Below are 13,279 nucleotides of genomic sequence, written 5' to 3'. Positions count from 1 at the left end.
AGGGATAATGTCCTGTGGTTACAAATTAGCTGCTCTGCTGAGATTCCTGACTCAGCTGAGAGATCAAATTACCCTTTTTGATTAATCACGGTTGGGGGAGTGAAGGTGCGTACACACATGCGACTATAGTCGTTTGAAACAATCGTTCCCCGATCGTTTCAAACGACGATCGTTTAAAAAAAAGCAGCCAACGACCATGAAGTCTAACGACGGACGAGCTAGATCGTTAAAAACGAATGATCTAGCTTGGCGGATTTTTACCAACGACGATCGTTTGCAAAAGTAGTACATCGTTGGAAACGGTCGTTCGTACTAGGCTTGACATGCGCATTTCGCTATTTCTCCATGAAACTTCTCATTTTTATGCGCAAGCGCAATAGTTGCTTTACGTGATGTAATGTTCGTTCTAACGATCAGATCGTTACACACATTTTAAAACTAACTTTACTTAGGTCGTTCTTTTTATCAATTAAAAGTTAGTTCGTTGTTCTCAACGAACGATCGTTGTCGCATGTGTGTACGTAGCATGAGACTAAACTAGTGTAGATTAGGCTTAACTCTCTAAATACATACAGGGTGCATTTCCTTCTGTCCTGTGCAAGAGTTCAGGTCCACTTTAAGTAGGAGAAAGAAGGGGACGCAGAGGAAGTAGGAAAGTTAATCTGTTCAGGAAAGAAACATGAAAACATTTATTTTTTTACTAATTTCACATTTGTTGTGTAACACAAATCCACAGCATTATGTAGATTAAAAATGGTTAATGAGATGCTAATGGTTTTGAGCGGATTCAAATTTTATGCAGCTTGGACTTGCACTTTACATGACAGTATAATTAAATAAAAATGCTGTTTGTATCACATCTGGCTTCCATTTTCCCCTCACTGCAATAAAGCATCCAATAGTGAATGAAATACCACGGAGGTAAAACCTTTGTGAACTGTCATGAAGTTTTTCAGGTTTATTACCAAACTGTTGCCACATGTGTGAAATTCTTAGTAAACACTCAAAAGGAAAAAAAAATCTACGTAAGGTAATTTACCTCACGTGAAGTTTTCACAAAAGTTTGCTTTCCTAAAACAGAAAGACTTTGCGATAATTCAGGTTGGAATGAGCTTGAGATGTCTCCCAGAGCAACACTGCTGAATATATGCAAATTAACCATTGTACCCTTAGAAGCTAAACACACCTCCAGAACCGCTGGAATGTAATGATGTGTCAGCTTGTTAATATGTACAGAGCCATAATAATCCAACATGCATACAGACTGTTTCGGATTGTTTGATCCTCATCAGTGAAGTGATCAGTTTGATCCTCATTGGTGAAGTTTTCACCAAACAGGTGTTAGTGAGTTGAGCCCTTAACGTGGGAGACAGACAGGCCATTTAATAGAAGGTTCTGTTCATTTTCTTTGGTAGATGATTCTGTGGATTTTTTACTTTGGATCAATTGTTTCATTACCAGTGACTGAATTTTGTACTTCCAACACATATTTCTAAACCTGTATTTTTATTTTTATCCAGTAGATGTCAGCATCTGATTAAAAATGCTTTTGATTAAATAATGAATGTCAGTGCAGGATATGAAGTGGAAGGTGTAAATAAAATTGTTTTACTGTACTTTTTCAAACCTTCAAATTTAAAGGAAACCTGATATGTTTAATAATGGTGTATTTATACTTGCCTGGGGCTTCCTCCAGCCCAATGAGGTGTGTGGGCTCCCTTGCTGTCCTCTCCAGCCGCTCCGTTCTCTTGTTATCCCCGGCAGTAATCTGACCGGTCGCGCTCTTCTGCGCATGTGGGGCTCTGCGCAGGACGCTCCTGAGTATGGGAGCGCAATGGACGAGCACAGTGAAGAAGAGCGCAACTGGCCAGATCACTGGTGGGGAAAACAAAAGAAAGGATCGGCTGGAGAGGACAGCGAAGTAGAGGGAAAGGTTATGGCTAGGCACAGGGGATGGTAAGGTTATGGTGATGCATGGTAGAGGGAAAGGTTATGGCTAGGTTCAGCAGAAGGTAATGTTATGGTGACGCACAGTAGAGGAGAAGGTTATGGCTACACACAGGAGGTGGTAAGGTTATGGTGGTGGATGGTAGACGGGAAGGTTATGGCTACACACAGGAGATGGTAAGGTTATGGTGACACACAGAAGAGGGGAATGTTATGGCTAGGCACAAGAGATGGTAAGGTTATGGTGACGCATGGTAGAGGGTAAGGTTATGGATAGGCACAGGAGATGGTAAGGTTATGGCGACACATGGAAGAGGAGAAGGTTATGTCTAGGCACAGGAGCTGGTAAGGTTATGGTGACGCACGGTAGAGGGGAAGGTTATGGCTAGACACAGGAGATTTTAAGGTTATGGTGATGCATGGTAGAGGGGAAGGTTATGGCTAGGCACAGGAGATTTTAAGGTTATGGTGACACATGGTAGAGGGGAAGGTTATGGCTAGGCACAGGAGTTGGTAAGGTTATGGTGATGCTTGGTAGATGGGAAGGTTATAGCTAGGCACAGGAGTGGTAAGGTTATGGAGACTCACAGTAGAGGGAAGGTTATGGCTAGGCACAGGGGATGGTAAGGTTATGATGATGCATGGTAGAGGGGAAGGTCATGGCTGGGCACAGAAAATGGTAAAGTTATGGTGATTTATGGTGGAGGGGAAGGTTATGGCTAGGCACAGGGGATGGTAAGGTTATGGCGATGCACGGAAGAAGTGAAAGTTATAGCCAAGCATAGGAGCTGGTAAGGTTATGGTGACGCACGGTAGAGAGGAAGATTATTGTTAGGCACAGGAGATGGTAACATTATGGTGACGCAAGGGAGAGGGAAAGGTTATGGCTAGGCACAGGTGATGGTAAGGTTATGGTGCCGCACAGTAGAGGGAAGGTTATGGCTGGGCACAGGAGATTTTGAGGTTATGGTGACGCGTGTAAGAGGGGAAGGTTATGGCTAGGCACAGGAGATGGTAAGGTTATGGTGACACATGGAAGATGGGAAGGTTATGGCTAGGCACAGAAGATGGTAAGGTTATGGTGACACACAGTAGCGAGAAGGTTATGGCTAGGTACTGGAGATGGTAAGGTTATGGTGATGCACGGTAGAGGGGAAGGTTATGGTGATGCACGGTAGAGAGGAAGGTTTTGGCTAGGCACAGGAGATTTTAAGGTTATGGCAACGCATTGTAGAGTGGAAGGTTATTATGGCTAGGCACAGGAGATGGTAAGGTTATAGTGATACATGGCAAAGGGGATGTTTATGGTTAGGCACAGGAGATGGTAAGGTAATGGTGGTGAATGGTAGATAGGACGTCTATATTTGTTCTACAATCATACTATCTAATGCCTTCATCACAGTCGCATCAAAAAACCGATCTAATTTCCCTCCTTTTATTTATTTATTTCAAATTTTAGGAGCAAAGTTGATTGACAAGAAGATGAGTGAGATCCAGGCCAGACTGGAGAAGGGGGAGGAGGTGCAAGGGGAATATCTGACCTACCTGCTGTCCAATGGGAAGCTGACCATGTCCGAGGTGTACGGCAGCGTGGCTGAGCTGCTGCTGGCTGGAGTGGACACTGTATGTAGCCAATATGCCTCTTATACTGTATTCTCTTCTGAAGAGCAGCTGTTGTTTTGTAATGCAACTATCAGACCAGGATCCTAATGCAATTCCAGGAGATGCAAGACTCACTGCATGCAGGTCTTCTGTCTCCCCAGCACTGCACACAAGTAAACAGCAGATTCAATTCTTTAACACTGCTGATATCTGGGCAATTTTAGCCTTGCACTGTACAGCAGACTAGTCCCCTTAAAGTGTACCTGAGACAAAAGGAAAAAAAAATGTTTACATACCTGGGGCCTGTTTCAGGCATATCTCTCCCTTGCCATCTTCCCAGTCGCAAGCCTCCGCTAGGCGGCCCAGTAAGAATGCCAGTTGGCGCAGGCGCAGTCCAGCCACGCACACTCCCCTGTCGCTCTCCCATGGCTGTGAGCATTCTGCACCTGCGTGGTAGTAGTACTGCACAGGCAGCGTCGGGAGCGCAATGGGGTGCTTGGCCATGCATGTGCAGTACTCCCCGTCTCCCGGAACTGGCGGAAGATATAGGCAGCCAGGCCGGCAAGGGATCAATCAGCCTGAAGGAGAATGGAGGAAGCCTCAGGTGTGTATACATTTTTTCCTGACAGTCTCAGGTTTTCTTTGAGTTTAATTAAGCAACATACTGATTTCTACGTGAGATGGTAGGCATTTTTTATTGCTTGTATGGAGCTGTCTTCAGCAACACACCGCACTTCTCAACTCAGGGTTTTGTCTTGTTTTATTTTGTTATCAAAGAATAACTCCCAAACACACAACTCCCAATATCCACACAAACAAGGGAAGCTGTGCTCATCCTGTTGATGCCCCAGGATTTAAATGCTAAAGGAGGTGCTGAGGGGAGTGGTCAGTTTACATACAATCATTAAAAACCGCTAGAATGCAAGTTGTATGCGGTTCTCTGTAGTTATGCTCTCAATTGTTTGGAATTCTGTACTGACTATACAAGTGAGAGTCACTTGTTCACTAACACGCTGAGAGTACTTAAAAATAATTTTTAAAATGCTATTAATCTGGTTTGTTTAACCAGTCATCCGCTAATAAAAATGTTTTGAAAACAAACCTTTCACCAGCGTTGAGGTTCCCTCCATTCAAAAGGGTCCCTACTCTACCCACACCAGTCAACAAGCATGCAAACAGTTCATGTTCATTATAGCTAGAGTGGTCACTGCGCTCCTCAAAGATTATGTATATATTCTCCTAAACAGCATGTAGGTGGATCGCTATGCACTGTGGGGGGTATCAAACCCCTATAAACATGTAGATTTGTTGTGCAGAGCGCTAACACCTACTATTGCACCATATCATATTATTAAACATCAACAGTAGAACAAGAAGAAAATCTATGTTTGGAAGGACTGCATCATGCCCCTGATGAGTCATCTGTGACGAAACCGGTTGGGCGCACTAGACGCTGAGACGCTGTGGAGAGAAGCACTAGATGCTACATGCGGGGATGTCCTACATTTACTGATATGCGCATAACTTTTAAGGAAATGTGAGTGGATTACTATGTATTTTTATTGAATTAAAGCAGTATTACGCTATGCAAGTCTTGTTTTAAGTCTTTTAAAGGATCGTATTGCAAGATACAGATCGTGGAGGACTGTCATTAAGCGAGTTAAGCTGGTCTTCAAAGGGTCGGCCATCCCATCTGGTGAGCGTGTTTTTCACCTGGGTGGAGTTTTGTGACAGCACTGGTGTCAAGTCCATACACTGTTGACAGGTGTGGTGGTGGATGTGTACCAGTGTAAGCAGTATTACGCTATGTACCCTTTTGTTTCTATGTTCCATTGAGGTATAGTCAGAAGAAATGGTCGGTGAATGACAAGAGGTTTTAAGAATTGGTTTTACTATCACGTTGTGCCTGATATGCTGATCTGTCATGTAATCAGCCATCACTGTTGGTGAGCGTACTTGCATATACTTATTCAACTGTTGAAGACCTTTCACCCTGAGGAAGTGGAACTGTTATATGAACTATAGGTTCCTCAGTCCTTCCAAACATAGATTTTCTTTTTGTTCTATTGCTGATGTTTAATAATATGATTTGGAGCAATAGTAGGTGTTAGCGCTCTGCACAACAAATCTCCATTTCATGTTCATTACCTGGGATTTACGCTGAGGCCTGTTGGGTTTTGAGTTCCACCTTCAAAGAGAACACATGTATGCACATAAATCCGTCTACATTTCCAGGGACCCACAAACTGCATTACTCACACCACTATATAAATGTAGAAGGGGTTCGGTGATTCTTGAAGGGACCACCTAAATGAAAAGTAGAGAGCGACCAGGAGCCCAATGGTGCAGTATCATTAGGTATAATGGGACAAACGTTTATAAGATTATATAGTCACAAAGGTGTATAAGCCTGCAGGAAGTTTACCATCCCCATTCGGTGCTCCAGGTCCTGCCGGATACTGGACGGTGGCTCTTCTGTAGTTCAGTACTTTAAAGCTATTACCTCCAAAGGAGGTCTGACTGATAGGAGGGTGAAGGTGCCCATAATATATAGGCAGTGCCAGATTCGCCATAAGGCACTGTAGGCACATGCCTACAGGCACCTGATGATGGAGAGGTGGCTCAGTCCCCTCCCCAAGTGCCTCTCTCCCTCCTTCCCTATAGAGATTCCTGAACAGAGTGTAAAGCTCTCAACATTCCACTGATGAGATCTCTCTTCTCTAGCTACTAAATACTGAGGGTACCTCTGGCTACCTAATACTAAGGGGCACCTGTAGTTACCCACACCAGGCAGGGGAAGTAGGGTAAAAGTGACAGCTGGGGCAGCCAGCAAACTTGGGTTGCGGTTTGGCGGGGGTTTGTAGGTTCACGGAGGGCGAAGTCTAGGGTGCCAGGACATCTGTGCCTATAGGCTCCTGTGATGTAAATCCGGGCCTGTATATAGGAGTTATAACTAAACATAATCTCTAAAAGAGCGATAATCGCTTACCTCTCCAGAAGATACAGACACCAGTGCAACTGGAAAAATATTTATTAAAAAAATTGACAATACGTTTCATGGGTCATGGCCCGCTTCCTCGGGTCAATACAAAGCGTGTTAGCAACATAAGGAGTAGAGTGTTGGCACCTCTATACCTAGTATAGAGGTAAGTGATTGCCTCTATATTACATGTTGTTTTAAAGTTTTGACACCCATATATGTTTACCGCCTCCACCCCACTCTTCTATCATTATATAAATGGGCTGTCTTCTGTTAGTGCAACTGAATACAACTTGCATTTTGGCCCCTTTCATACATGGGTATGTTTAGGCCTCATGCTCAGCAGAATAGTTTTCTTTTAGCACATTTGGCTGATTTGATGAAGTTTTTTATAAAGTAGTAGTATTAAATCTCTGGGGTTTCCTATAATCTTACAGACATCAAACACATTATCCTGGTCTCTCTATCACTTGGCGAAGGACCCGGAACTCCAGCAAGCCATGTATGAGGAAGTAACCAAGGCTGTTCCTATGAGCCGGATACCTGCCGCTGATGACATCACTCACATGCCCCTCCTGAGGAGCGTCATCAAGGAAGCGCTGCGGTAAGTTTAGGCCCAGGTAAGTTACAAAGAGTAATGAATAAACACGTAGCATTGGTTTATAGTGTATGATCGGGTGTGAATGTGCAGTGTGGTGTATCCAATGCCGATTTGGCATTTTAAAGAAAACTTGTAACAAAAAATAGCCCTCTGGGGGATACTTACCTCAGGGGGGGAAGCCTCTGGACTCTAACAAGGCTTCCCCTATCCTCCTCTGTCCCAGCAATCCAGCCCTGCGACACCCCCAGCTCCTATCCAGAGCAGGCGCAGTAGCGGCTCTTTGTTCAGGCTAAGGCAGAAATAGCCGAGTCCGATCGTATCCGCTCTACTGCTTAGGCGCGAGTCCCTGCCATTGTACTCCTCAGAACAAACCAAATATATTGGAAAAAGTGCCCATAAAACTTCCAAGGAGAGCGATCATCCAACACCTGCACAGCAGATATGGCGTACCAAGCAGGGACGGTTATTTCCTGCAGGCTCTGATGGTGGTTGCAAGCTGTTGCAACCCTCCTTTGCGAGTATAACCCTCATATCCCTTACAACACCCCAATTTGTATCAGCGATCTCACACCAGTGGGCTCCTGGTTCTCTCTCATCTTTACACCGTGGTTGCGGTAACCCACCAAGAGTCATCACCATCCATTAACCTCCCTAGCGGTATCATTACTTCCGGATTTTAGGGTCTAAAAGTGGTACCATTTTTTCACAAGCTTTTAGACCCTAAAAGCAGGAAAAAAATCATAGTGCGGCAACCCCTGCACTTAGTCACCACCCCTGGACCCAGTGCTGCAATTCTCCCTCCGTCCAATCGAAGGATCGAGAGCCTGCAAGGACCGGAAGAAGAATGGTTGCCAGTGTCTGGATCCTGGGGGAGGTGAGTTGCAACGCCCGCTGCGCTAAGACAGCATATGCCTCCCGTCGGCTACCACGAGTCAGGCTCGGGGTTACCGTTCTAAGCTGTAGATTTCCAGCCTGAGCCTGATGCTTGGGGAGGAACCATTAACACAGCAGGGAAATTATTGGGTGGGGGGAGGCATAATTACAGCAAGGACTTTATCACGTAGAGATAGGGTCCTCTTCTCTATGGAAGGGGGTTTGGGCTATGAATGGTGGGTGGTGATGTCGGGTTAGTGCTGATGGAGGTAGACTGAGGTGGAGGGGAGAGGTGTTGTAGTAACACCTGTCCTGAGAGGCCTGACCCTCATGAAGACCCCACAGGAGAGTGTATAGAGGTTTTTGTAGATGTGAATTATAATCTGAATTACGAGACAAGGTGGGTAGAGGAGAATGTCATGGATATATATATATAAAATAAGGCTTTAATTAGGAAAATAATTCACAATCTGATTTTACTAAGCGCTGAACATAGTAAATAAACAATATGCAAGAATGCTATTTAGTTAACTTTAAAAACTGTCTCCTCTGCTTCTGCTGGCCTTGTAATGTGTACCAACCCTCCTCCTGTCTGCAGGCTCTATCCTGTGGTCCCAACCAATGCAAGAATCATTGATGAAGAGGTGACCATTAGAGACTACAAGTTCCCCAAGAATGTGAGTGTTAAACCAGTGGTGTAACTACAATGTATGGGCCCCCCAGTGAAATGTTGATGGGGTCCCAACAATAATCACACCCCTTCCCTCCCCTTGGTGTCCTTCACAGCCTGGGAGCCCATCTCACAAAGGTCATAAAAAGTGTGGCCATCATGATCGTCAAACACAAAAAAATGTAACAACAAAAACACCTGGGGCTTGATTCACAAAGCGGTGCTAACTGTTAGCACGCCTGTGAAAACCCCCTTAGCACGTCTAAACAAGCTTTTACGCGCGCACTGCACAGAGCGCAGGGCGCTCCGCGCTAAGTGCCCATTAAAGCCTATGGGACTTAGCGCGCGTAGGACTTTGCCTATGGGACTTACGTGCGCAAAGTTAGCGCGCAATCTTATTGAGAAATCCGGTGCTAACCTACTTAGCACCCTGGTTAGCACGTCTAAAGACTTTAGACGTGCTAAGTAGGTTAGCAACGCTTTGTGAATCAAGCCCCTGATCTGAAGTATAGTCCCTTGTCTCGGAAAAAGAAGGGAAGGTTAGTAGTTGGGACCCCCACAGCTCTGGGCCCCCCTGCTATGGCATGTGCTGCTCCCCTCTAGTTATGGCCTTGTGTTAAAGTGAAACTCCGCTACTGTTGAGGAATAGGCTGTCCCCACAGTTGAGCTTTATATGTTGCATGGCTTAACCTCCCTGGCGGTACGCAGTTTTAGAGGCTGCGTCCGCGGGAGGATTTTAAAAAAAAATAAAAGTTGCTCTATATGCCTAAGCTAGCACTTCGCTAGATAATTATGTCCCCCAAGCTCCCCGGCACCTAACTAAACCCCTGATCGACGCCAGCAATATTTACCCCTACACGATCCCACGTGGGCCACAGCTTCACTCGTTGCTATGGCAACGATCGGACATGACGTCATGACGTAATGCGCAGTCCCGATCCTCCCCATAGCGAAGCCTGGAGCTGATTGGGAGGCTGCGCCATCGCAGGATCCCTGGGGGGTACGTATTACGGCAGCGATCGGTGGGGACCGGGGGGACTTGGGGGACATAATTAGCTAGCTGAAGCATATAGAGCAACTTTTATTTTAAAAAATCCTCCCAGGGCCATGTGATGCCCTGTGTCGGGCTTACCACTAGGGAGGTTAAATTGAACCAGAGATGAAGCACCCTAATGTATTTTACCATATATATCAGTGGGAGCATTAGAGAAAACACCTACCCTGCTCTCTGTTTCATTATTTACTGTTCAGATTGCTTGTTATCAGCCCAGATAAAATCACCGTCTGAGCATTGAGTCTGGCTTTGCTATAATGACTCAGCTATAATGATTCCTGAGCAGAGCCACTAGGGGGCAGGCTTGGGCTTGAAAAAACAGCACAGAAGACAGACTCAGCTATAAAGATTCCTGAACAAATTCAGACTGAATGCTCAGTGGGGGATTTTATCAGGGCTGATAACAAGCAGGCTGAGCAGTGAATGAAACAGAGAGCAGGGTAGGTGTTTTCTATAATGTTCCCACTGATATATATGGTAAAATACATGAGGTTGCTTCGTCTCTGGTTCACTTTAATGACAATCAGGTTGTCAAAAATGGAAATCATCCCGCCTCTGACTCTTATCATTTTGCCTTCCAGACACTTTTTGTTCTGAACCATTTCACCATCTCCAGAGACGAAGCCAATTTCCAGGATCCGGAGAAGTTTTATCCTCAGCGCTGGCTGCGGGACGGAGGGATGAAGCACCACCCCTTCAGCTCCATACCGTTCGGCTACGGGATCCGCGCCTGTGTCGGGAAGAGGATCGCTGAGCTGGAGATGCATCTGGCACTTTCACGGGTGCGTTGCTTTAAAGGCCAATTAATAAAAACAGATTTACTTACCTGGTGCTTCCTCCAGCCCCTGGAATCTTGTGTGTCCCCCGCCGCAGCTCTGCTCTCAGCGGGTCGCCCTTGTCCCTTCCATAGCGCTTTCTGGTCAGAGTGTCATTATCTTATCTGTAATGGGAAGTTTCTGTTATTTGTATTTTGAGATAAGCTTGTTACTACAGCTACAAAAAATAAAGACTTCTCACAATCCCGCTGGAACTGCACCGTTTCGGCACTGTTCAGCAAAGGCACGCAGAGCAGCAGTGGCGTAGCTAAGGAGCTGTGGGCCCCGATGCAAGTTTTACAATGGGGCCCCCCCAAGCACTCTATACATAACAATTATTATGGCGCACCAAAACCTACCAATGGCAACTACAGTGTCAGAGGTGCAAGAAGGGGATGGGGAATAGTTTGTTAATGATTACCACTATTCAAAATATCTATAGAATTGATTATTATGAGCACAGGAGCAATAGAGAGCTAATTCTGCAGTTAAGGGAGGGCCCTTTCGGGGCCCCTCTGGCCCAAGGGCCCCGATGCGGTCGCTACCTCTGCACCCCCTATTGCTACGCCCCTGCAGAGCAGGTGAAAAAAGAAACTTATGGGCCTATTTTAGAAAAAAAATGGGGTTACATATATATTTGGACGCTAGCTATTTTTAGGCATTTTTTTATTTTTGGATGTTACAATGCCCTTTATCCCCTTTGTTTACCTTCTTACAGATAATTCGGATCTTTGAGGTGATGCCAGACCCCAAACTGGGGAATGTGAAACCAATTACTCGTATCATCCTGTGTCCAGGGCAACCAATAAACCTGAGGTTCATAGAGAGGAGGTCTGGATGAAAACAGCCCACAGAATAAAGTGACGCCAATCAACTCTGAGGAAAGTTCTGGAATATTTCTGAAAAGACTCTCTCTACAATATTATTTGTGACACCAAGGTAGCCATTTTACTTTTATAGAAAAAAATGTAAAGATGGTTTTACAAGACATCCTTCTTCTGCATCTGAATGCTTAAAGCTGGATTCCTGGCACACGTATTCTACTTTTCACATATGGATATCATCTGTATTACCGGTATTAAAAGGACATTTTTATCACCAGGATTGTTGAGGATTTGTAAAATTAAGTTCAGAGTGTAGTCCTGGATCAACATGTCAGCCATCTTCTTATCACCTGGGAGACCACACTTTTTTGCAGTGCAGTTACCATCCCTGAGACTATCACCATCAACATCCCTTACCAGGGGCTGGTTAAAAGCAAGGAAACAAAGGGAGAGAGGTGTAAGGAGGGGAGGGGACAGCAGCAGTATCAGAGAGGTTTAAGCAGTGGAGGGGACAGCTGCAGTATTAGAGAGGTGTAAGCAGGGAAGGGGACAGCTGCAGTGTCAGATAGGTGTAAGCAGGGGAGGGGACAGCTGCAGTGTCGTAGGAGAGGGGACAGCCGCAGTGTCAGAGGTGTAAGCAGGGGAGGGGACAGCCGCAGTGTCAGAGGTGTAAGCAGGGGAGGGGACAGCTGCAGTATTAGAGAGGTGTAAGCAGGGGAGGGGACAGCTGCCGTGCCAGAGAGGTGTAAGGAGGGGAGGAGGCATCTGCAGTGTTAGAGAAAGGTGTAAGCCGGGGAGGGGACAGCCGCAGTGCCAGAGAGAGGTGTAAGCAGGGGAGGGGACAGCCGCAGTGTCAGAGAGAGGTGTAAGCAGGGTAGGGGACAGCCGCAGTGTCAGGGAGGTGTAAGCAGGGAAGGGGACAGATGCAGTGTCAGAGGTATAAGCAGGGGAGGGGACAGATGCAGTGTCAGAGAGTGGGGGAGGGGATTGCCACAGTCTCAAAAAAAGCTGTAAGCAAGGGAGGGGACAGCTGCAGTGTCAGAGAGGTGTAAGTATGGGAGGGGATAACTGCAATGTCAGAGAGGTGGAAATCAGGGAGGGGACTTTTTCAGAGAAACAGGAGAGGGGAATATATTGTCAATAATTACCTCCAGTGAAGTCTTAAAACATACCTGAAGTGACATGATCAGATAAAACTCATAGGTACATAAAATGCAAGTCCTACTAAGAAATTGTCCATTTCTGTATTCATGGAAAGCAACTAGTTATGTTATCTATGCAAATGAGCTTGTGGAACAGATTGTCAAATCCAGCTGCCTAATAAATCGAAGGCAAGAGTTTTATCTGATAGCTGATAACATTTTAAACCTGGAGAGTTCAAAGGGTCATTACTTCTGTTAGTTTTGCTGCTCAGCAAAGCAGATTTTACAACGGACTGTCATGGCTGCTGTTTAGAATATAGTCTTAAAAATGAAGTCCATAAGATGAAAATAAAAATATGAGACTGGGATCTATGTTACTAATGTTCCATTTACTATTAGTAGAACACATACAAACATTTATCTCATACTTTTTTTTCACTTCAGGTTTGCTTTAATACAGTGGTTGTCTCTGGCAGCCTCTGTTTTCCCGACACAACTGTGCTTTCCACATTATTTAAAACAAAATATATTAAAAAAAAACCCGCAGTTATCTAAATCTTTATATTGTCCTTTTCACATCATTTAAAATACATTTTTATTGTACAATTATGTATTGAAAAATGATTAACCCCTTAGCAGCCAATTTATTTAGAGGCTTGCAGGTGCTCCAAGCCAATTTATTTTAGCACTTTTTTATTTCTTATTTGTTACATTTCCCTGCTTCTAATTAGTTCCGCTGTAATGTGTATTTATGGCTACTTGTCACTAGGG

At 45.0% G+C, this 13,279-nt stretch overlaps 1 protein-coding gene across 2 annotated transcripts in view; it reads left to right on the top strand.

Moving 5' to 3' along the window:
• The window catches only part of LOC137525132 (sterol 26-hydroxylase, mitochondrial-like), a 225,375-nt gene extending 212,499 nt beyond the window's left edge, over positions 1-12,876 (top strand). For both annotated transcript variants that reach the window (XM_068245981.1, XM_068245980.1), the window contains exons 5-9: positions 3,407-3,570; positions 6,967-7,133; positions 8,602-8,680; positions 10,309-10,509; positions 11,261-12,876. In XM_068245981.1, the coding sequence (XP_068102082.1) occupies positions 3,407-3,570; positions 6,967-7,133; positions 8,602-8,680; positions 10,309-10,509; positions 11,261-11,383 (734 nt within the window). In that variant the 3' untranslated portion in view covers positions 11,384-12,876. The remainder of the gene's footprint in view (positions 1-3,406; positions 3,571-6,966; positions 7,134-8,601; positions 8,681-10,308; positions 10,510-11,260) is intronic.
• Positions 12,877-13,279: the final 403 nt, after the last annotated feature.

The sequence above is a fragment of the Hyperolius riggenbachi genome, chromosome 7 (assembly GCF_040937935.1).
Source record: "Hyperolius riggenbachi isolate aHypRig1 chromosome 7, aHypRig1.pri, whole genome shotgun sequence".
Lineage (NCBI taxonomy): Eukaryota > Metazoa > Chordata > Amphibia > Anura > Hyperoliidae > Hyperolius > Hyperolius riggenbachi.
This window is presented reverse-complemented; position numbering and strand designations above follow the sequence as displayed.